The 22050-nt window shown below is 54.2% G+C and overlaps 7 protein-coding genes across 7 annotated transcripts; 2 read left to right on the top strand and 5 right to left on the bottom strand.

Annotated features, from left to right (window-relative positions):
- Positions 1-288: 288 nt before the first annotated feature.
- Positions 289-3298, top strand: PUNSTDRAFT_89926 (uncharacterized protein). The gene is made up of 5 exons (XM_007385790.1): positions 289-1324; positions 1380-1608; positions 1670-2700; positions 2757-2849; positions 2918-3298. The coding sequence occupies exons 1-5, from the start codon at positions 997-999 to the stop codon at positions 3124-3126; spliced, it is 1890 nt and encodes a 629-aa protein (XP_007385852.1). The 5' UTR covers positions 289-996; the 3' UTR covers positions 3127-3298.
- Positions 3299-3314: 16 nt separating this feature from the next.
- Positions 3315-5220, bottom strand: PUNSTDRAFT_144999 (uncharacterized protein). Its single transcript, XM_007385791.1, has 10 exons — positions 4740-5220; positions 4558-4678; positions 4405-4488; positions 4292-4345; positions 4168-4238; positions 3939-4105; positions 3795-3867; positions 3665-3741; positions 3573-3610; positions 3315-3516 (listed from the first exon to the last, which is right to left on the bottom strand). The coding sequence occupies exons 1-10, from the start codon at positions 5003-5005 to the stop codon at positions 3379-3381; spliced, it is 1089 nt and encodes a 362-aa protein (XP_007385853.1). The 5' UTR covers positions 5006-5220; the 3' UTR covers positions 3315-3378.
- Positions 5221-6128: 908 nt separating this feature from the next.
- PUNSTDRAFT_105351 (UPF0187-domain-containing protein) lies at positions 6129-8831 on the bottom strand. The gene is made up of 14 exons (XM_007385792.1): positions 8783-8831; positions 8629-8719; positions 8464-8573; positions 8167-8408; positions 7991-8119; positions 7847-7934; positions 7540-7798; positions 7346-7488; positions 6936-7293; positions 6853-6886; positions 6774-6797; positions 6581-6720; positions 6515-6525; positions 6129-6460 (listed from the first exon to the last, which is right to left on the bottom strand). Exons 2-14 carry the CDS (start codon positions 8687-8689, stop codon positions 6266-6268), a joined length of 1794 nt encoding a protein of 597 aa, XP_007385854.1. The 5' UTR covers positions 8690-8719; positions 8783-8831; the 3' UTR covers positions 6129-6265.
- A 280-nt stretch (positions 8832-9111) lies between these two features.
- On the bottom strand, positions 9112-11049 carry PUNSTDRAFT_114962 (uncharacterized protein; the record flags this gene model as incomplete). The annotated part of the gene is made up of 2 exons (XM_007385793.1): positions 9112-10561; positions 10613-11049. 2 exons carry the CDS (start codon positions 11047-11049, stop codon positions 9112-9114), a joined length of 1887 nt encoding a protein of 628 aa, XP_007385855.1.
- Positions 11050-11535: 486 nt separating this feature from the next.
- Positions 11536-13568, bottom strand: PUNSTDRAFT_114963 (cytochrome P450; the record flags this gene model as incomplete). Its single annotated transcript, XM_007385794.1, has 10 exons — positions 11536-11712; positions 11768-11869; positions 11921-12102; positions 12152-12263; positions 12311-12506; positions 12561-12931; positions 12980-13144; positions 13196-13217; positions 13277-13403; positions 13460-13568. The coding sequence occupies 10 exons, from the start codon at positions 13566-13568 to the stop codon at positions 11536-11538; spliced, it is 1563 nt and encodes a 520-aa protein (XP_007385856.1).
- Positions 13569-14841: 1273 nt separating this feature from the next.
- Positions 14842-16040, top strand: PUNSTDRAFT_136240 (terpenoid synthase; the record flags this gene model as incomplete). The annotated part of the gene is made up of 4 exons (XM_007385795.1): positions 14842-14976; positions 15026-15511; positions 15577-15728; positions 15782-16040. The coding sequence occupies 4 exons, from the start codon at positions 14842-14844 to the stop codon at positions 16038-16040; spliced, it is 1032 nt and encodes a 343-aa protein (XP_007385857.1).
- Positions 16041-17796: 1756 nt separating this feature from the next.
- PUNSTDRAFT_145001 (uncharacterized protein) lies at positions 17797-19144 on the bottom strand (the record flags this gene model as incomplete). The annotated part of the gene is made up of 5 exons (XM_007385796.1): positions 18717-19144; positions 18569-18667; positions 18313-18519; positions 17914-18263; positions 17797-17858 (listed from the first exon to the last, which is right to left on the bottom strand). Coding segments are annotated over exons 1-5 (975 nt in total), but the record flags the coding sequence as incomplete, so codon positions are not given.
- Between the last annotated feature and the right edge of the window lie 2906 nt (positions 19145-22050).

Genomic DNA, 22050 nt, shown 5'->3' on the forward strand with positions numbered 1-22050 from the left:
ACGGTGCTGCGACGAGAACATGAAAGATATGCATATAGCCGCCGAGCATGCGGGTCGTTTTCTCGGAGTTGTCAGCGGGCGGTCCGTCCATCCTGGTCAAGACGGTGACCGTAGCCCCCCACAAAGTGCGGTCATGGATGAATCCGTTGATGCGGAGATGCGGACCGATGGCAGGTGATTTTGTCGAGATGCGCGTCCCGGAGCCGTGGGAAGGAGGTTTGATGGGCGGGACCTTTTTACTTATCCTTCTATCTACGCTCCCGAAACGCGCCACAGATGGCTTTTTTGTTCGATCAACTACACGCGACGACCTTAGCCGCGCGGGGATGGTCCGAACCCGCCGTGGTCGGTCCAAGGCAGAATATCGAGGCTTGCAAGGCGGGCGGTCTGTCCAGACTGAGCCCGGGGCTCATCGTTCTCCGCAACGGGGGACCTGCTTAATCCGGGGGAAGCTTCCCCGGACGAGGTCATGGGTTCGCGGGCAATGTGTGGCAAGCGCAAGAAGCCATCAATTCAAACAGTGATATGGGGTTCTCGTCCTGTTCGTTCAGGTACGCGCAGGCTACGTGTTGGTACGCTCCATCGATATCGGTCGACGCAGAGCGCAGGTGGCAAGCCAGCGTCGAGCGCGTACACATCGTACACCGCACTCGCCCCGTCAGAGGGGAACGTTCGCCATCCGTCTTATCACCTACGTGTGCGCAGAAGAGTCTGTGGCACCGCGCTGCGACGGGTTTGGCTGCAAGAATGGCAGGACCAGCGACGTTTCTCATGCGATGGCTTCGGACCGATCATTTGTGGCCCCCTTTTCTTCTGCTGCTTCTGCGATGCGCGATGCGCCTGAGCCTTGCCATTTTTCGCCTCTGCACCCCGCCACGATAAATAGCCCACGCCCGCTTCCCCGCATGCCAGAGCTTCCCTGCTCCTCTTCCCCGCCTCTTCTCTCCGTCCTCCTGCCGACCGCCGCGGCCGAAGCCAGCAGCAGCAGCCGCAGAGATGTCCTCGCCCTCCCCCACCACCGAGAAGCCGGACCCGACCACCTCCCACTTCGAGGTCACCGACCACGTTGACCTCAACAACAACGTCTCCGCCCGCATCCAGAACCCGCTCTCCCACATCCCCAAGGCCCAGCTCCTTGCCGACGTCGACGCCTTCGCCCGGGAGAATGACCTTTCCGACAAGGTCGAGTTGCTTCGCAAAGGCGCCCTCGTCGGGCAGAACCCTGCCGCGTTTGAGCGCATCCCCGAGCTCGACGACGCGGACAAGGAGGCTCTCAGGAGAGAGACCACCCACAAATGGAGCCAGCCCTGGTCTCTCTATTTCAGTACGTTTTTTTATGCTGCTCGTGCTCTGATCCTGATACTCAGATTTTTTTTCAGCCATCATCCTGTGCTCCGTCGGTGCCGCCGTGCAGGGATGGGACCAAACGGGCTCCAACGGCGCCAATCTCTCCTTCCCCCAGGAGTTTGGCATCGCCGGCAAGGGCAAGGACGAGTGGATCGTCGGCGTCATCAACGCCGCTCCCTACATCTCTTCTGCCCTCCTCGGTTGCTGGATGAGCGACCCGATAAACCGGCTGCTCGGCCGTCGGGGCGCCATCTTCATTAGGTATGCATTACGCTTCCATTTCTCCGCCTCTTTAACATCGTCGTTGACTCTTTTTCCTCAGTGGCATTTTCTGCTTGTTTTCCGTCATCGGCTCGGGGGTCTCCCAGACGTGGGAGCAGCTCCTCGTCACCCGCCTTTTGCTCGGCCTCGGCATGGGCTGCAAGGCCTCCACCGTGCCCATCTTCTGCGCCGAAAACTGCCCTGCCAACGTCCGCGGCGGCCTCGTCATGTCCTGGCAGATGTGGACTGCCTTCGGCATCCTCCTCGGCTTTTGCGCCAACCTCATCCTCTACCAGGTCGGCCCCATCGCCTGGCGCCTCCAGCTCGGCTCCGCCTTCATCCCCGCCATCCCGCTCGTCATCGGTGTTTACATGTGCCCCGAGTCACCGCGCTGGTACATTAAAAAAGGTCGCTACCACGACGCCTTCCGCTCCCTTTCCCGCCTTCGCAACACGGAGCTCCAGGCCGCCCGGGACCTGTACATGATCCACGCCCAGCTCCTCGAAGAGTCCCAGTTCCTGTCCGACTCGACCTACGTCAAGCGCTTCGTCGAGCTCTTCACCATCCCCCGCGTCCGCCGCGCCACGCTCGCCTCCTTCACCGTCATGATGGCCCAACAGATGTGCGGCATCAACATCATCTCCTTCTACTCCTCCACCATCTTCTCCTCCGCCGGCTACTCCACCCGCGACTCGCTCATCGCCTCCTTCGGCTACGGCCTCATCAACTGGACCTTCGCCTTCCCCGCCGTCTGGACCATCGACACCTTTGGCCGCCGCAACCTCCTCCTCTTCACCTTCCCCAACATGGCCTGGTGCCTCCTCGCCGGCGGCTTGGCCTTCTTGATCCCCGAGACGGAGCCCAAGACCCGCGTCGGCATCATCGCCATGTTCGTCTACATCTTCACCGCGTTCTACAGCCCGGGCGAAGGCCCCGTCCCGTTCACCTACTCGGCCGAGGTCTTCCCGCTCTCCCACCGCGAGGTCGGCATGTCCTGGGCCGTCGCCACCTGCCTCTTCTGGGCCGCCGTGCTCTCCATCACCTTCCCGCGCATGCTCACCGTCATGGGCGGCACCGGCGCTTTCTGCTTCTGTAAGCGCGCATACCGTGCTCCACACCAACCCGTTTTCCTGATTTCCGTTTCACAGACGCCGGCTTGAACGTGTGCGCGTTCTTCATGATCTTCCTCTGGTGCCCGGAGACCAAGCAACGCACGCTCGAAGAACTCGACTACGTCTTCGGTACGCTGTCCTTGGCCATCCACGTCGATTTTTCGACCTCTTTGCTCACAAATGCTCCCCCATACCAGCCGTACCCACGCGCAAGCACATGTCGTACCAGGTCTTCACCTTCGCGCCCTACTGGTTCAAGCGCTACGTGTTCCAAGACAAGACCGCGCGCCTCCCCCCGTTGTACCACTTTGAGCAGGAGGAGGAGGACGCTGCCGCTGCCGCAGCAGCAGCAGCGGAAGTCGTCCCTACCGCGGCCTTCACCGACGACAAGAAGGAGAAGGTATGATGAGCCCCTGCAGCTCTGATGTTACCGTTACCCGGACGATACCTTATAATCTGTTTCGATGGGTATCCGATGGGCTTGTATTACTCTACACGACTTCACGCCTTGTTGTTGCGACTCTTTGTATCCATAATCTTGACGAATTTTCACGCGAGGACCGCCATCCTCTTTCACAGATCATCGAGGAGTATCGGGAAACAAAAAGTCCTTGCTAAGATACGAATAGTACATACATTGGTCCGTCTATACCTGTGTTCATACCGCCGCGGGAAACTCCAGGTCGGGCATGTCCTCCAGCGACGACTTCGAGTCTAGTCGCTGGCGACTGCTGCTCGCCCACGGATCTTCGTCTTGCAGAGGCGGCTTCCAGAAGGCCCAGGCTCTCATGATGTCCTGATGGAGCGCAATCAGTTGACATTCAGCTGTCTAGGGACGGGATCACGACTTGCCATCGACGTCCCGAAAATGATGCACACGGCGATGGGCACTGCGAGTACATATTTCAGAATAGGATGCGACAAGGAAGATTTTCGACGCGTACTTAGAGCGATGAAAATGTTCGGGACGATCATGTAGAACATTGTCGATTTGATGGGTGTGACGATCAGGAACGAGACACTGCAATCATTATCAGTGAACGATGCACCGAAACAGTGGTATGGCACGCGTACCCGATCACGAGAACGCTAAAGACCGTGAAAATGACGATCCGAATGAGCAACGACACCGGTGGCCGAACGCGGGCTAAAGTGGGTCGCCGTCAAAGGTGAGTTGCTGGGTGTCTGCACGAGCCGTAAGAGGGTCAAGATACGCACTGACGGCTTGAGCCTCCTTGAAAGAACGGTCGTTGGCGTGAAAGGCGTATGCGATGTACGCTGCAGAGAGGTTCCAGTAGCTGTGATGTGGTATGTGCACGACTATACCTTCCAATCCAAGCGTGATCAGCACGAAGAGGACCACCCATATCGCGCTCAAACGTCCACTGGGTATAGGATGTATCAGCACGAGCAACACACGCTCACGATGGAATACGCGTATGCTCACGGTGTTCCGGTGGAGATGGTGCAGTATGGGTTCGTGTCACGAACGACGGACTTCCTTTCATTGACTCCGGCCTATTCGAGGAGTTCGTGAATGCCTATGTGGAGAAACAATACTGTTCGCTTACAAGCACGCAACCGACGATGACCGCTATCCAGATGAAGTAAGGGGTGATGATGAGCTGATGAAGAGAACGTGAGCGAGCTGCCACTGTGTAATCAGCGATCTCTCCGGACGTACGGCCGCGTTCTTGATCTTCGTAGCAAGAATAGGATGGTCCTTCTGCATACGTGGGTGGACAAGCGTGTTGATGTTGACATATAGCTGTGAAGTCAAGAATAGTGAGCATCGTTGGTTCGCGGATCAACAGGAGCAGGGATAGAAGAGACGGACCTGGACAAGCAACGCCCAAGCCGAGCACGCCGTCATCGGGGGCGACGCATAGACAAGCGCGGCTTGAATCAGGCAAATGTCGAAAGGAGGCTCCGGACCCTTCTGCCATCCATGAAAGGCTCTGGATGGGGTCATCGGGGTCACATGCGAGAACGCGCGATGGAACAAGCTAGGATGCTTACAGCAAGATGTACGCGATACACGATAAAAGCCAGGTGATACACATGTTGAGCCATACGGGATGCCGCGAGCGACGGACGTTCTTCGAGAGCAAGTACGTCGCAATGAGCAAGCAGACGCCGACAGCCCCCACGGATTCGAGAATTATGAAGACCGTAGGAAGCCATGAAGGGGCCCTGAGTTCCGACACAGATTTAGAGAGCAGAGAGTCTGTCGCGTGTGCCGAAGAGGCCAGAGAGAACGTTCCGGAGCGAGAATAAACGCTCATGGCGCCGTAATGGTACAGACCGCCTGCGGTTCCGCGGCCGGTTGATAGAAAAGTCGAATGTCGACGGCGAACAAGCGCCCAGAATAAATACCGGTATCCGGTCTTGAGAAATAGCAAGGATTAAAGAGGAGTATAGGGACGTAGCCCGTAGGGCATCCGCACTAGCGCATCAGAGTGGGCAGCAAGGGGAGATAAGTCTTGGCCATAATGATGGCCTAGAGGGAGGCCAGTGGCTTAGTCAGCGTAGCGCTGTGCTTGATATTGGACGCGGACGTCGGACACAGATGATAGATCACAGATCGTTGCCCGTCTCTATCGACTCGCCTTAATCTCGACTCCTCTCCTTCTTACTGCCGCATGGCGCTCTCATTGCTCTTTTGACATGGGCAAGGGCAAGGGAAATGCGGGACATCTACGACTGCTACCTATCGTCCTACCTCTTCACACAGGAAGGCGCAACTGATGCATTGCATCTCCCGTCGCCGGGCTTGCAAGCGCAGTTGATGTCGTTGATGGACCTTTCGTCGGCCACCGAACACAGTCGTCTCGGCTCTGCTCTCAGTGCTTACTGCTATTTTGAGTATCTGAGACATGTTGAAAGACTCACACTGCTTACCCTTTTGTTGGTAATCCGGGAGCCATTGGAGGTACATTGCTAGACACCATCAGTTGCGATTTGGCGACATCACCCGGGGCGATAAATCCGCTGTACATTCTTTTCGTGGTTTTGGATCGCCCCAGAACGACTGGACACTTGCGTTCCCCCCTTGCAGTACCCGCGTAAACCCGCTCGTGTGTCCCGCATCAGCCCGAGGAGCGCACGGCAAGGTACCATCTGTACATCATGCGACTGTACGTGAGCTTATTCGACAGTCGCAAAGGTTCACTTGCAGCGTGGTCAAGCCAAGCTTCTCCCCTTCAAGAGCCAATCAGCTCTGGACTGCTGACAAGCCATCAAAGGTACCGGTACTCGACAGTTCAAAAACTCTTCCAGCGCCGTGCGCGGGAAGTTTCAGTCGTTTACTGATGGTCTGCAGCCGCGCTTCTTGCCGTCCTGAGGCATTCGGTCAGTAATCATCGGACACTACGCGATATATAGCATAGCTACAAAGGTACACCGTTTGGCGCGCATATTAGTACAGCGGACTACAAACAGCGTGCATGCTGATAGAACGCCGATAGCGCAGCACAAAGCTTTAGACACGCCAAGGGTTCCGGATGCGACTTTTCCTCCGACGTAATGTGCTCGCGACATGTGCACTACGCTGCGGCGGGAGCGTCATCGCCTTCGACATGTCCAAAGACCTTATCCAACTCTGGCTTTGCTTCGCGACCCGCATCAACGAGTGTTGCATGATAAGACCCGAACCAAACATTCACGCAGGGCGTGCGCTTGAGGCGGTCGATATCAGCGTGAACGACATGTTTGCAAAACAAATCCAGATCCAGGTCGTTCTGAATTGTCTGTGAGATAAATCGATTACTCTGTTAGACTGAACCTATGCGCACCTCGTCATAACCTGGTGGAGTGTCAGCGCTCGAATTCTGATGCATCATGACTCAACAAGTACTTACCGAACGGCTGTTCAATTTCCTCGCCGGCAGCCAAGAAGCCCAGGTAAATAAACGCAGCGATGGCTACGCCGAAAATCGAGTACCAGTAGAATTGATCCAGGAGCTGGAATGGGAGGAAGAATAGATAGACCCAGACGGTGCTGGGGAACAGCTCATCAACGTCAATCAGGCGCTTTGAACGTTATAAACGTACTGTCTGATATGCACAGAGTACACGCTATATGTGATTTATCAGCTCGTGATTTCAGGCAAAACATCACGAATGGCCTTACAATGGCAGAGGTGTGGTCAAGATCCTCTCAAGACCTGCCAGGCTATGTCAGGCCATGGGATACGTCAAGATGGCAGCACTCACCTGAAAGGGTATCTTCGAACGCCGCCAAAGTCCCGATCATAGAGCCAAGACTCGTGCCCGGTACAGTGCCTCTGGCCTCCAGCACGCTCATCCACTCGCTAAGACACCTCAAAATGTCCACGGGCAGGTTCTCTCCGCCTCCTGCAATACGTGGTCGATGCTTCTGGTGAGTCAATGCCTCCACCTCGGGTTCGCCAGCATGACTCCACTTCCGCTGCACGCCGCCTTCTTCACCAGCAGGCTCAGGCGTCTCTTCATCGCCCGACTTCTTACGGGCGAACGGTCGGCCTAAGAAGTGAACAACGGGGCCAATGATGGAACTGAAGGGTATGAGGTCGGATTCGATCTTAGACATCATCTAGGAAGCATCGTCAGCTTCGAAAAATGAGCGGCATGGTTGCAAGGCGTACGGTGTCCTTTTTCATGCGATTGCTCGGTAGCAGCATACGACGCTCTCCATCGGCTCCATGAGGTTGACCTTCATCAGATGAGCAAGAATCTCCAGATGAGGATGGAGCGCGTGAAAGCGACGGCCTCGCGCCATTGAAGGTGCCTGTTGACGATGAGATCGGGCGCACTCCAACGAGATCGGGACTCCTCTCACCATAAGCGTTGATGGGTGGGATGACAGGATCAAGGTCGATCCGAACGCGAGGACGATCGGATTGCTCATCTGAAGCTTGTCGGGAAGAGGAAGGCCTATCCGAGTTCGCCTTAGCCTTCTCCTCCTTCCTCGACGCTGGCTTCAGTGGAGGATGGTCCGACTCGAACGTCTCGGATGGAGAGGGAGGGTGCAAGTTGAACCCAGGTATGGCATCCACCCCACCTGGCCGATGAATGCGGTGGTGTTTGTTATGTTCGTGCTATCGAACCATGAGCCATGGCTGTCGCATAACTATGGTAGAACGCACTTCATGGAGTGGTTGGACAAGGTGGTAAAGATCTTCGTAGTAGATCCCCATTTCGCTCCGAAGATGGTGCTTCATGGCAACGGCGAACCTTACGAAAAGAACGAGGTTGACCGACGTGTTGTGGCATAAGCGGCAGCAACGAACCCTTCGATCAGATCAAGAGCTAGGCGCTTTTCCACCATAACCTCATGCATCTCGTGAGGAGACCTCTTTAAGACTCCTAAGTCGTTCTCTTCCTGTGTCTTGGGCGTCAAGATCGGCGGTACATGGAACCTATGTGATGCTAAACTCCTGGGTTCGCGAAAGCAGAGATGACGCACCATATGAGCCTTCCGAGCGTTCTCGAATTCCGCATCAGATCACTCCAGTAGGTCCTGCCCGTCCAATACCTGTCGTAACCGCTCATGGCACGATACGAAATCACGAAACCGATGACTACGCCGAGCACGGTGAGGAGAATGGGTGGTATATTCAGTTGAAGACTGGTGGTGAGCGATACGGACACAACAACAGCTGCCCATGTAGTGTGCAGCAGAACTGCGGGCCAGATACGCCATATGACCTATGAACATATGAATGCCGAGGACAACGAACGAACTTTGCGAACGATCACATACGGTATCGCGTCCAAATGTCCAGCGAAGAAAGGTTTTACGCGGCGCTAGGAGAACATCGTTGTAAAGATGTACAGCGCGGCCTTCAGACGCGGGAAGGAGTCTATGTTGTCCTGATCGTGGACGTCTTGCGCAAGTGCACGCTACAGAAGCCAGTCGCGTACATACCAGTGAAAGAGCGTTTTCCAGATATCCTTGCGGACGTAGTTTGTGTAGGTACTGTTGACATAGTGTCCAGTTCAGCGCTGCGATAGCAATTCTACACCGTTGGGGCACTATCATGTCATCATACGCTGCTAGAGATGAAGATATATAGACCAACATTCAGGGATACGACGAAGATTGAAAAAGATGCGCGATTAAAGCATAGCACGGCGAAGACGGAAAGAGAGTGCGCGTCCTTGTGGACGTGGTAGGATGAGGACTAAGAACAGGACTGAGAATGTGGACGCGGATGGCCATGACGCGGTGCATATTCTTGGAACATGACATACGGCACAGCCACCTCGCAAGTATTCCACATTTCCGGCAGAAGCCACCTACCTACCTACCTACCAAGTGGACGCATCTGATTTGATCTCATGATGTTCGAGGCTATTCGAGGGTGCGCTTTAACGCCTTACATCGAGTCCATACATTGCGGTAGTAGGCTCAGTAATCAAAATTTTCTCTGTGTATAGCAGTAGCGCGAACACCGGTAGTTGTTGTAAGAAACCCGATCACTGTGTCCTCGAACAACCGTGGGCCACATACGTAGATGTCACGCTCGGTGGTGTCCAGTATCGGGTAGGACTCACCTGTTAATCGCCCTTGGTGGATGTGCATGCTGAAGCCTGTGGGAATAGTCACCGGAGGCGTATGTGGCGAACCTGTAGAGAAAATGTGCAGCTCGAGAGAGATCTTCTCCATGCGGCCCAAATCGAGCGCATCCATTACAAGCTGTATGATGAGCTCTGGTTCCTTCGTCGAGACAACCAGAGCGACGTCACAATTCTCGTCACCCTCCGATGTCCGAACTGCCAAAGCCCCGAGCATGCTCAGGAATGGGGTGATTCCAATGCCTCCAGCGATGAACAGCAGGCGGGATGGTGCTTTGATTGAAGCTAGCGTAAACGCTCCAGCGATACCCACGAGCGGAAGGGTCAACGACAGAGGCGTCGAGTCCTCACATAACTCGGGCTTCAGTTCTGCGCAGGCCCTGGCGATGTTCAGAAGGCGAGTCGTCACAGCTCCACCTGGCTTCTGTTGCATGACAATGGAGAACTCCGGTGCAGGAAACTTGTGGGCAGAGGAAACGGTCCACGTACGCACGCCATCGTCGTTCAGGTTGGTCTCCTGGCCTCTCTGAGCCATATGTTGGTATTCGTGCTTGCCGACGCCGAGTGTAGAAGTATCGATGATCGCAGCTTGCCCCGGCACGATGACTACAGGAGGGTCCGCCGCGAAAGTGAAGGTGGCCACGGCGGGCGTGTGCAACCGCATCTTCTTCAGCCTCAACGTCGTTTCTGTGGCCACTGTCTGCGCGCCCTCCGGTTCCTCCAGGAGGAAGCGAACAGGCGGACTATATGGGCTCCGAATCGCCTCCGTACCAGGTACCTGGCGGAACGGAAACGCATTCGTGACAAGCACGTAACCCGTAACTTCGACCATCGTGAGAGCCCGAACCTGCAGCATGATAGCCCGGGCATCGGAGCCCAAGTGATTCCTTGCCGAACCGGTCAGATACAACACGTTGCCGGAGAGGAAGTCGACGAAAGTGAGAGAAGCGAGCGGGGTTTGGTCTATGTTCCCGAGCGACTGCATGAAGCGGTTGCCACTGTAGTCCGGGAGAACGATCGTTCGTTTGTCGGCACGCACTCGTATGAATCCAGGTCTTCCGCCTCGTTGATTCATGCCCGCATGGGGTGGATATTTGAGATCATCCCCAGGTGCAGGAACATAGGTCGTCCCGAGAAACACCGTGTCTGCCGCTCGTATGAAGGAAACAATATCGTCCGGAAGCGAAATAGAAGGCGCCATGTTCCACTCTTCGTAGACGACCTTCGGCGTTGTCGATAGTTGGGGTCTGAGATCTCGAACGTTGATGTATTTGGGGCAGTTCCTGCGGGAGTATTGTCAATATCTGAGCTAGGAAGCAAATGAGGTATCGCACCCTAATGCCTCGTCCACGTCGATTGCTAATTCCAGTTGGTCCTTTCCCCTCTGCACAACTCCAAGGCGGCCTGCAAACTTGTTTCTCCTTCGGTTGGCAAACATGATTCCCAACCCTGCGGCCAGTCCACCCTCGGCAGCCGTCTTCCGTATAGGGTCGCCCTCCCAAACATCGGCGCTGATCTTAATCCTGCTCTCGTTCGGTACACGGATGAAGCCAGGGCGTCCAGTGCGCGATGTCAGGAGGGATCCCCACGGCCGCCGTTGCTCGTCCAGGGTGGTGATCGCGATGTACGCAAGCTCCCCGTAGAAGATCTGGTGCTGCTCCGGAATTTCGTAGCTGAAGTGCATGTACACGCCTTGCATTTGCCTGTTCCAACCCATAGCGCATTGAACAGCGGTTTCTCCCGGGTGCCAACTATTGGTGTACGCCGACATGCTGCTTCGCCGGGCGGTCTCCGGGTCGATGCTGTCTAACGACAGCATGACAGCAAGCACATCCGAGACACCTATGTAGTCTCAGGAGTCAGGACACCACCGTCGCGCTTCGTCAGCATTCCCGTAAGCAGGGGCAATGATCTGCGATAGGTCATAGGTGCATGGGGATAGCCTGGCTGACGAAGAGATCATGGGATTCGCGATGGGATGTTCGTGAAAAAGACTCACGCAATACAATCACGCGGCGAGGGTATTAAATTGAGTACTTACGCCTGAACGCTGGTGAACTTGCGTCATCACCCATTGTATCGGATCGGAACCAGAGGTCAGTAGTCATGCAAGATTCGAAGAATGCACCAAAGCGATAATCATGACCGTAACAAAATGATATAAACTATACGTAGTAGCACTGTAGCCGTAACATAGGATCGCACTTGATATAAGGTTGCCGCTTCTCTGGATTCACCAGTCCTTGCATACTCCGACTCATTCAATGCTATCCCGCCAAATCTTATTGAAATTGCGGTCCTCCTCGTCGAGCTCCAATTCGTAAGGCTGTAGGAACTCGGCCGCCTTCGCGAACGCGCGATCGATGATTTCTACGCGCTCTGTCGAGCGCGGAACGACGCGGCATTTGAATGGTTTCGGGATCGCGGTGATTCCCTGGAAGCGTTTGACGTTAATTTCGTGACAAGCATATCGCGCTACAAGATCTTACCGTTGTGTGGTTCCAAAGACTGGGAGGATTTTCCTTGCCGGTCTTGGGATCGATTTCGGGCAAGAAGTTAAACGCCCAGACGAAATTCGCAAGGTTGAGTTCCTGGACTACATGTCATGCGCCGCTCGACGATTACGCACGAAAAAAACGCACCAAAGACGTGTTCGCAAAGACGAGACCAGGACAAATCCTCCGCCCGCCTCCGAAGATTAGATTCTTACGACGAGCCGGGTCATCCTGAACACCGGCTTTCACGCCGAGCGGATTCTGAAGGAATCGCTCCGGGATGAATTCCTCGGGATCGTCGAAGTAACGTGGGTCGTGGGAAATCGCCCCTATGGATATTCTCAGAATAATGGTGATACAGGAACCGGTTAGCCTTACACATGTTGATGAAGACGACCGAGTCTTTGGGTAAGAGCATCCCGTCGACCCATTCATCTTCACCCATTTCGTGAGGAAGTCCAAGAGGCCCAACGGGGCGGAATCGGTGGCACTGAAGCGCAGTGAGTGCAACTCAGTGAATCGGCATCTTCAATCTACCTCTTCTAGGAAGGCTTGCAGGTAGGGAAGATTTGGAATGTCCTCCCAAGCTGGTGGACGCTCGCTACCCACGACTCGGTCCATTTCCTCCTGAAGCTTCTTTTGCTTATCTTGGAACGACACGAGTGCAAGAACGACACCCTGCATTGTACCGGACGTCGTATCGGTACCTTCGAGTAGCGTGCCTCCCAAATTCCTGGACGACGACCGTCAACCATGGCTTCGATGAATCTTATTATTCAGGACCTACATCAGCAACGTGTCGTCATCGAGGTCCCATTCCTTGCGGTTTATGATCGCCTGCTCCATGAAGACATCGGTGGCGAGGCCCTTCTCGATCCTCCGCTCCACAGTTCGCAGAAGTCGCCAATACAGAGTCTCGTGCAAGTTGCGAATGTGCTTGACGGTGCGCTTCCATTCGGCGAAACGCTCGGGAACAAGGGTGAGGATCGGGAAGAGATCGACAGGAGGCATAGTGCCCAACTCGAGGGCGTGCATGAACTGCGGGTGAACCTCCAAGAAGGCAGCACAGTCCTGCGATTGCCTTCGCGGTGCACGCTTGCCGTAGATGATACCGAGGGCAAACGAGGTGGTGTAGCGATTGATATTAGTGAACCAGTTCTGAAGAGGCGCGTCAGAATGGCGATACTGAGCCGCGATACAACAAACCTCCGGATCATGAGCGAGATCCCACATGAGTTGGGTGGCTTCCGCATGCTGATACGGGCGATGCTTCTTGAGAGTTTCGTTGTTGAGAAGCTGCATCGATGCGCGGCGCATGATCTTCCAGGTGTCATTGGCGTAATGACCGGTCCCGAGGTTCATGTTGTTTGGCTAGCGCACGGTTAGATGGAAGCGAAGCAAGAAGATAGCGCGAAGGCGTACAGTAATCATGTCAGCCAGAATCCTAGAAGGAAGAGGTGTCAGCCCGGAGTCGGAGCAGCCCACGGTCAATCTCGAACTCACGAAGCCGGTCGGTTAGTATTTGACGCGCTTCGCTTCTCAATGATTTCTTTCACGAGAGTCGGAGAACTGATAACGATGATCGTCTTATTCAGCACCTTCAGGGAGAATATATCGCCGTATTGCTTGGCTAAGGTGACCCATCCATCAACGACGCCGCCAACAGCAAAACGCGATGATACGCACCCCATTCTGTAAACTGGAAGTGAGGAAACTCTTTCGGGAATATACCAGCGTTGCCCAGAATGGGTACAGTAGGGGGACCTGGAGGCATGTCTTTCGTCCTCGAACCCATGTTTAAGAGGGCGTAAACGCCATAGGTGGAGGCCGCTATGGCCAGAGGGAGAGCTAGCCCAGAAGAGATGACTTGCTGTAGTGCATCGGTGGGCAGAGCGTTAGACAACGGCTCCAGGATCTGCGACATGGCCAAGCAAGGGAGACGGTTGGCGAATGTTAACAATTGTTCCGAGCCATCGTGACCTTATAACGGCGAGGCGAACGGGCAAGCACTGGGCACTTAGCGCAGTGGGAAGTGGTGATGTGATGCGGCGCAGACAGTGGAGCTTGCCGTACCGCTTTGCTTCTAAGACATGACAGTGTCTACCGCAGGAGTAAGTTGACCATCAGCTTCCGTGTGCCGTCGGACATCCGAAGTCGGGCAGCAAGATCCAAGAGCGCGATCCGCGTTGCTTCTCGAGTCCAGCGTCCAGCCGCGAAGCATGAGTACTGCGTTCATCTTCTTCAACACAGTACAAATCTGTTGTCGCGGGGGACCGGGCTCCAATCTCGAGCGGAGGTCGCGAGCGGTCGCGCTCGACGAGACGAGTGCAATCAACATCCGACCGTTGAAGCGGTCCGCTCCCACACGTCGATGACGTAATCACTTGGTGCCACTGCTTTTGGCCGCCGCACGAGAGTGAATAAAGCCGCGTCTTTTGCTGCAACTATGACTGGCTTGACGCTGTGGACCTACCTTGTCAGAAGCTGCCGCTATCTGCGACAAGAGTGTTGTATCACTCGAACGCAATTGGCTGCTGCTGTTTTGTTTATGCTCCGCAAATCAGAAACGGCCGACGCTCGACATAGGGCACCAGAGACAGATACCATTAAACACAAATGCAATCTTTCCTGACATTCAGCCCAGCCGCTCATAGGTCCTTCTCCAATCTAGAATTGCATACGACGATCAATGAACTTCCGGCATTTTTTACCGGACAGCTTCGATACCGCGGGATGGCGTCTCCACAGCTCGGTTACGTGCGACCGCTCGACATGGCGTTCTGTCCAATGACTACGATCTGCGCTTCATAGCGGGCTTATGCTTCGTCACTCTCGGACTCGCCATCAATCCTTAAGTCCACTTTCTCGTGCGGCAAGGGCCGTCACGCCTGTGTTGACGAGCCTCGCAGTATTCAGCGGCGCCTTCCCAACTCGGCTTGTCGGAACACTATCAGAGGCGAGTGATACATCGGACTTAGTCCCTCCATTGCACCGGAAGTTTAGCGGTGCACAAATATAAAACCTTTGTAGCGACTGAACGAACCCTCTTCACCCTTGCCCGCATCGCAATGACCACAGTTCTGACTACCATTTCCAACCTCATCGGTACCCTTCTGGGCGGCTTATCCCTTGTTGGAGGCCCTGCCCTCAGCTACCTCGACAACACTTCCGACAAGGGAGTTGGAGAGCGGCTGCCTACTCATGTGCATCCTCAAACTATATCCCGTAAATGGATTCTAATCTAAAATGTAGGAAGGCGCCGAGATCGACAAGACTCGCGCGATTATCAAGTCATTCTTGCAGCGCTGCAAGATCCCATACCCTCACGTCGTCTATGACGAGGAGTTTGACCGTCTCGCTCGGGAAGATGCTATTCGTCGCGGCTGTCCTATGTCGGGACCTTACAATCTCGCGCCATTCATCCCTCCTTCCGTATCCATGTCTACCACCGCCTATGCGCACTATCCGCGCAAGGATACCCAGGTCATGACCTGCATTTACACTGCCTTCCTCATATACCTGGACGACAAGTTCCAGGGCGACATCGACGACGTGCGCTACTTCAACGAGCGATTTGTGCTCGGCGAGAAGCAGCGTGAGCCCACTCTCGAATGTTTTGCGCAGCTACTGCGCGAGATGCCGCTGCACTACGGCCGAGTTGTGTCCAACATCATGGTGACATCTACATTGAACCTTGTCACCGCGCTTCTGCTCGAACACGAGACTCAAGGCATGCCGGTGAGTGCATTGTACCATCGTGTGCTCCGGAACAGCTGAAAATGACACGGCGCCGTTATTAATAGCTTCGAATCGGGGCATTCGGATACCCGACATTCTCTCGCGTCATGTCGGGCGCGTCTGAAACATATGCGCTCTTTGCGTTCCCATCGGACCTTCCGCTCCAAACGTTTATCCAGTGTCTTCCGGAGATGATGGTATATATCAACAACGGAAAGTATGTATTACTTTCCAGCGCGTCATGATTCGTCACTGAGCATTCCTCTCCAGTGATATTCTGTCATTCTACAAGGAGGAACTTGCTGGCGAGACCGTCAATCGAGTGTCGTTCCTGGCGGCTGTTCACGGGATCAGCAAAAACGAGTCGCTGAAGCGGCTCGTCGACGAAGGCGTTGCTGCTCACGAACGCGTGCAACAAATCTTGGAGGCGCACCAGCCTGCGTTAGATGCATATTTGGCGTTCAGCCATGGATACATAGGATTCCATGCAGGGGCGAAGAGATATCGTCTGACGGAGCTGGATCTCTGATTCTGAATCGATGCATCGGACGTTCCCATATCTATCGCAAGGAGTTCACTCCCTGCGCGCGCAACATACAATACCGGCGTGTCATGTATATTCAATTCTCGAGTAAAATCATTTCTCCCTCTATCTGAGCTTGTTAAGCCGATGGAATAGCGGTGCAGTCTAACGGTAGGACTTGCGAGCATACGTCAATTCCACGTTAAGCACTAACTCTGCGGATAAATCGAGGGAGCCACCGCCTCAAGACTTGATCGCCATCCGCTGACTACGATAAAGAAAGAAGCGTGCATCATCCCGGGCGTCGTCGCAGTTGATGGACATACCTGCGAGCTTGCGAGATCCTCGTGGGTAGAAGACCTCAACGATGCGTGGTATACGGCATTGTAACACGGACGTCATTGGATGGTTTTATCGTGCGCCTATCTTGAGCGTCGAGGGCACTTGTGGTTTCTCCTACGCCGTCGATATCTCCATTTGAACCGGGTGTCCGCCTCCGGTGGTCGAGGACGGTCGCCCTTGCCAGCGACTACGCAATATGACTGTCCTGGTATCGAATTTAGCCGTTCATCTTCGATATCGATATCAATGCCGGAACAACTCCTATCTCCCGATATTAGATCCCCACAGTAACTTCTTCGGGACACTCGTCCGCCAATCGACTGGCGCGCAGCCGAAATGTCTTCTTGAGCTTGCAACATGTTGTCCCATTGGATGATTCAAGTAACGTCCTCGGAATTTAGCACAGGCACGAACCAAAAGCATCTGCCAGTGAATACTTTCCAGTTCGTCTTGGCGAGGTGTACGGGCTCTTATCCCCAGCCGATGCGAAGTCGGTCGAGAATGAGCGACGGACGAAGCTCGCGTCGGAGCCGTCTAGGTTTACGAAAGGATCTGCGCCCTGGATGGAAGCTATAGTCCCCGGCGGCTACATACATCCAGCTCCACATCGTCAATGGATAGAGGCCGCTAGACAGTTCTGCAAAAAGCGCCCGGGCATGCCGAATTGAGGTACCAGGCGTTCACCATGAGTTCTCGATAAAAAGCGTTGCCAGAGCAGATTGATGTGTCCTCACGGTGTTTATCCACTGTCGTGCGGCAGCGTCCCTGTTTGATATGCTGGTGACAGTCTCGTCGATAGCGTTATCCAGCACGTTGGCCAGCTGTGTGACCAAAATGCAGACCGCGAAGATATCAGGCCGTATCTGTTGCCCCTGGTGTACGATGGCGTAGTAAAAGGGCGCGTTCGCGGTTTCTCAGGGAACGCTTGCTTCTCACGGACATTCACCATCGCGCTCGGGCATTTCAGTCTCCGAGTCTTTGTGATTCGAGGTCAATTACGGGAGCGGTTTTCACGGATTGAGACGCATCATCGGGGTATATCCCAGCATGCTTAGCACGTCATGTATACTGTTACACGGAGGCGAATGAGATACAAATAACAACACAGAGTCCACCAATCATCAATGTCCGTGCACAACCTATGAAAGTATTCCATTACACGGTTCAACTATGAGGCAGGTCTACATTTGGGTTAGCCCTGGGCTTGCCCTGAGTCAACGGATGAAGCTTTACTCGGGATCGCCCATCGAGACTTGCCCGAAGGCTTCCCGCGACACTTGTGGATGCCAAGCATCTTGGCCGAGCTGAAAAAGTGGTTGCATTGCGGGCAGAGATACTCGCATACCTAGTTAGCCCCATGAGCTTTGTTTACCCAGTAGCTAGTTTAGTGACGCTCACCTTCCCATGCTGCACAACTTCATGTCGAAGTCGATCGTGCCGTCGACTGAATATCTCTGAGCAGCCCATCGTGCACGGGAGGACCTTCGAAGGACCACGCTCAACAGTTTTCCCATCAATGTATTGTTCGTCTGCATACCTCGCGTTGTTTTGGCTGATGGGCCTCAACGTGTACACGCCGAGTGTACTCGCTAGTGAAACTTCGATCACATCCTGGGTGAGTGCAGGGAAACCGTCGCTGGCGCTGCGCGCCCCTGCCAGAAGCTTGAGTTCCGGGGATAGCCTCAGAACCGACAGAGGCAATAGATGGAGACGGCAGCGAGGGCGAAGGACTTGGTGGCTTCAGCGCAATATTCCTGTTGTAAGCCGGGGGCGACGGGGACGACGAGAATGCAGGCGTAGGTAAGCTCTGCGCTCCGGAAGATCCGCTTGGAACACCCGGAGACGAATGACGGGTGTCGAGCGTAAGACCCGCAGATGCGGTATCAACTGTAATCGCCATGGTTAGCTTACCGACATATGACCGCCGGTAACTCACTGTGGCGGCCGAGAGGATCGAACTGCGTGGACAGGAAGGGCGGATTGAATGGCACGTTCGCGTCATTCGCGGGTAGACTCCCGTAACATTGTTCCTGAGGGTAACCTGCGACAGAGATCATCTCCGAAAAAGAGTCATCTGTCATAGTTTCCATGAGGGAGTCGACAGCGTCGTCGTACAACGATGGCAATCCATCTACCGACCCCCCTAGTAATCCTCTGAGTGTATATCTCGTCAAAACGTCTGGGCAACATACCTTGAGAGCCGTTTATCGAATGATTCTTGTCGGGTAGGCGCGAAGCTCCGCCGGGCGCTGATGCGCCGGGGGTCAAGGGGATAAACAGACAGCCTTGGTCTATGTTCTGATATCAGCAAAACCCTCGCGGGAACGTTATTTGCTTTACTTGATGAAGTCACAACGCCCCGATGCTGCGCCTGGCGGTTTGAGGTCAGGTGAGAGCGGGATGCGTACACGCGCAGGCCGAGACCAGTCTGGTCTACGGTGGGCTCAAAGTTGATGTTTATGCCCGTTCCGCAGGGAATATGGGGCGTGGGCTGCATCGCGGGATGCATATCGAAGCCGAGGCAATCGTCAGGCAAAAGGTTGCGTCGAACGTGAAGTTCGACTTGGCCCAACAGTTCAATGGGAAGAGTGAGGGACATTTTGGTAGGGACGGCACCAGCCACGCCGCCGACCGACTAATATACCTCTCCGTTCTGGGGTGGAGCTGGCCTCACTTCTTCGATGTAGCGCTTGTAGGGGGTTAGCGGAGTGTTCCTGGCCTAAACTGGGTTCCGCAGGGCGAGGTTGAATGACGCTTCGCCTTCTCTCAAACGGGCCTTGGGAAAATGCGTTGGAAACTGAAAATGCGTCAAGAGGCGAGCAGATGTACGAAGATCTCGTATCTCCCCGGCAACAACGCCGAACATTAGAAGTGAGAGCACGGCCACCGGACAAATTAAGGAAGTGCGGAATTGCGGAAGCGGGTGAGAGTTGCCAGCGGTTGCTCACCTATGTATTTTCATTGGCACACAGCTTGTAAGCGTGACACTTGGTGATCCAGCGAATGATCCTGAAATGGAACGGTAGGACACGCCCAAATCCCACTGATGAACAGACCGGGCTTCTACACTCACCGACAAGATCGATGAAGGATCTTTAAGCGGAGTGTTGTAGGACCCCGCTTGATGGTGAGCAGCGGGTGCAGGAAGTCCCAAAGGTTTCTATCAGCGAATTATAAGCAGTGACCGCCAACACGCCCTCGCTTGTTTCCGCCGTGGATGGTTACGGGTAGCGTCGAACTGGCCAGTGTTCTCGACACGCACGTCGTCAAGCGCTTTACTGCAACTCAGATGTAGCTGCATGATTGATGCCGTCACTTATTATTCTCAACGAGGCAGGCCTGATTCGCCGCTTTGAGCCGGCGCCGCACCGGGGCGGAGCGGAGAGTTGGGAATCCATTGGGATGGGATAGCGCCACCGACGTCCGCGCGACGAACACCCATTGAAGTGCGGACATACCTGATGGGTCGAGCCATTTCGCATGGTTAGTTGCACCGCCCAGGGTCGATATCCCGATAATGGACGAGAAGCCATGGGCCAGGAGGGAGACATCGTGGGACGGAGGTACATGCGTGCTTATGCTTCCGTTACACGCCGGTCGCTGAGAACGCAGAAACACACTATAGTGGTTATATTTGATCGGAGACTACGATTCTTGCCTGAGCATCCTCTCCTTCCGTTCCTGACGTACTTGATGCAGAGCAAGTCGGATATCTTCGCTGGTTCACCAACGACGCGCGCAAGCAGTTGCATGCTTGCTCCTGACATCGATAGCTTGGCGATATGACTCGGAGTACACAACGTCATCGATAGGAGGTAGCGCGGGTTGTATCGCAAGGCCGGTGTGTCCAGTCCACGGAGGTTAAAAGACAAATGTAGGTCGAAGATCAACGCCCGGCGATTGCGTGGACTTACGCCTCGGGTGAGCCAGGGCGTGTGAAAGATACTCAACCACGAGGTTCACCACACCAGCCCTCCGATGTGAACATCGTAAAGCGCATGGACGATGCTCGTAAGCGGGTATCAACCCGACTTATGTGAGACAATTGAGATCGCTCTTTCTAGTGTCACATTTCCTGGTTTCATGATTGTACTCGTACAATAGACGTAACAACATCCTTTTTGTTGAGAAACAGGGTGATCAGTGTAGCATGAAAGCCGCGGATCCCGAATACTCGTCGCCGAGTTACAAGGGGAAACCCAGGGACTCCTTGTGTTGATGCCTGTATGTGCGCAAACCTCGAGAAAATACCGTCGCGGGCGTCGGCGTTATTCCATTAATCACAGCTCTCGGAGAAACAATGCGTCAGTTTTTCTCTCGATGGGTTTTTGGGCAATGTATGGTAGTATTTCTCGAATTATCCACTGCTTTTGTGTAAGTATTGCGACCTTCATCGAGCGATCGCAATTCCCTGAAGAGTTTTTTTTTCCGCACTGTCGTTGGTCCTGTCTGTTTTTATACTTATATGCCTAAAGAGATGAGCAGGAGATGAAAGGTAAAGCTGTTTATAATGCAAGCTGTTGCATCTCTGCGCTGAGGGTGGAGCAGCTATACTTCTGCGTACCCGCCACATATCATGACATCCATCTTACCAGGTAGAGATTACTGTGGTGTAACGTCGCACTTCAAGCGGAATTTGTGCCTTGTGGTATCATTCGTCAGGAGGTATCACAGCGCGAAGGAGTGTACACATGCGAGCACGTATGGAGACGTCACCTGGATACACTACCCACAAATTTTCGCATGTACGTCCGAGGATGCCCCATGCTCTGGGATGGTAATCTAGGATAGAATAGGTGCTAAATGCAATTGAGGGAGCTATCAGGTTTCAATGCTTACCAACGGTGTCCTCGGGCCACGCACTGGGGCCAATGTACAAGCCCATGAAGCTCAGAGGAGTACAAATTGATCTAAAGGTTCGCGTAGCTTCTTTCATCTCCGCTCGACCCTGACGGCATATGTCGTATACTCTGCCGGGTACGAGGCAGCGCTCACGAGTATCTGCGTCATAATCCACACGTTGCTGTGGAGAAATCGCCGTTTCAGTGCCTTCTGCGGGAGTCCTCCGAAGTTGTACTACGTATCGCGGCCCCGCCCCGCAGTCGTATTATCTGCACAAAACAAATCTCCAGCGCAGCTCTTGAAATCATTCCCCCCTCATAAAGTACTTCGTGCGTATTCTGACTATTTCTGCCATTTCGAGCGCAAAGCAAAGTTGAGCCCGGATAGCACCGCGGTCACCAAGCGCTGTGATTCCCATGAGTAGAGCACGCAGAATACCCAGTGCACGACTATTCGGTTTGATTGCAGAAAAGGCTTATAATAGGATCGTCTGCAGTCAATGAAATCGACGTGAGGATGATATCGTGTTCGCCACATTGGCACTAGGTCAACTCGAAGATAGAAGCGCGTGCTCACAGGGAGGTGATGGCTTGTCGAAGAAAAACCGTCCAGCCAGTATGGTTCCATTCTGTTGACCTGGGCGGCACTGAGCGCTTTTGCAACGTAAGACAGAGAATAAACAGTCGCCTTGAAGTTCGACCGTAGTAAAATCACAGCTATCGCCGCTTCAAATGAATGTTAATCAAGCTGCGACTTCATGTTATTATTGATGCAGTCGAGCACATCCGTTCGTCCGACGGTAAACATAGTACAAGTCCAACACATGCCCTGG

Source organism: Punctularia strigosozonata (assembly GCF_000264995.1).
Source record: "Punctularia strigosozonata HHB-11173 SS5 unplaced genomic scaffold PUNSTscaffold_10, whole genome shotgun sequence".
In the NCBI taxonomy this organism is placed as follows: Eukaryota; Fungi; Basidiomycota; class Agaricomycetes; order Corticiales; family Punctulariaceae; genus Punctularia; species Punctularia strigosozonata.

Coding starts and splice junctions, on each gene's coding strand:
- PUNSTDRAFT_89926 (XM_007385790.1), top strand. CDS start 997: ATGTCCTCGCCCTCCCCCACCACCGAGAAGCCGGACCCGACCACCTCC. Junction 2,701..2,756: donor CACCGGCGCTTTCTGCTTCT/GTAAGCGCGCAT, acceptor TCCGTTTCACAG/ACGCCGGCTTGAACGTGTGC. Junction 2,850..2,917: donor AGAACTCGACTACGTCTTCG/GTACGCTGTCCT, acceptor CCCCCATACCAG/CCGTACCCACGCGCAAGCAC.
- PUNSTDRAFT_105351 (XM_007385792.1), bottom strand. CDS start 8,689: ATGTCAACAGTACCTACACAAACTACGTCCGCAAGGATATCTGGAAAA. Junction 7,294..7,345: donor ATCGCATGAAAAAGGACACC/GTACGCCTTGCA, acceptor GATGCTTCCTAG/ATGATGTCTAAGATCGAATC. Junction 6,798..6,852: donor TTGACCACACCTCTGCCATT/GTAAGGCCATTC, acceptor AATCACATATAG/CGTGTACTCTGTGCATATCA.
- PUNSTDRAFT_144999 (XM_007385791.1), bottom strand. CDS start 5,005: ATGAGCGTTTATTCTCGCTCCGGAACGTTCTCTCTGGCCTCTTCGGCA. Junction 4,489..4,557: donor CTTGGGCGTTGCTTGTCCAG/GTCCGTCTCTTC, acceptor TTGACTTCACAG/CTATATGTCAACATCAACAC. Junction 4,239..4,291: donor TCATCGTCGGTTGCGTGCTT/GTAAGCGAACAG, acceptor CTCCTCGAATAG/GCCGGAGTCAATGAAAGGAA.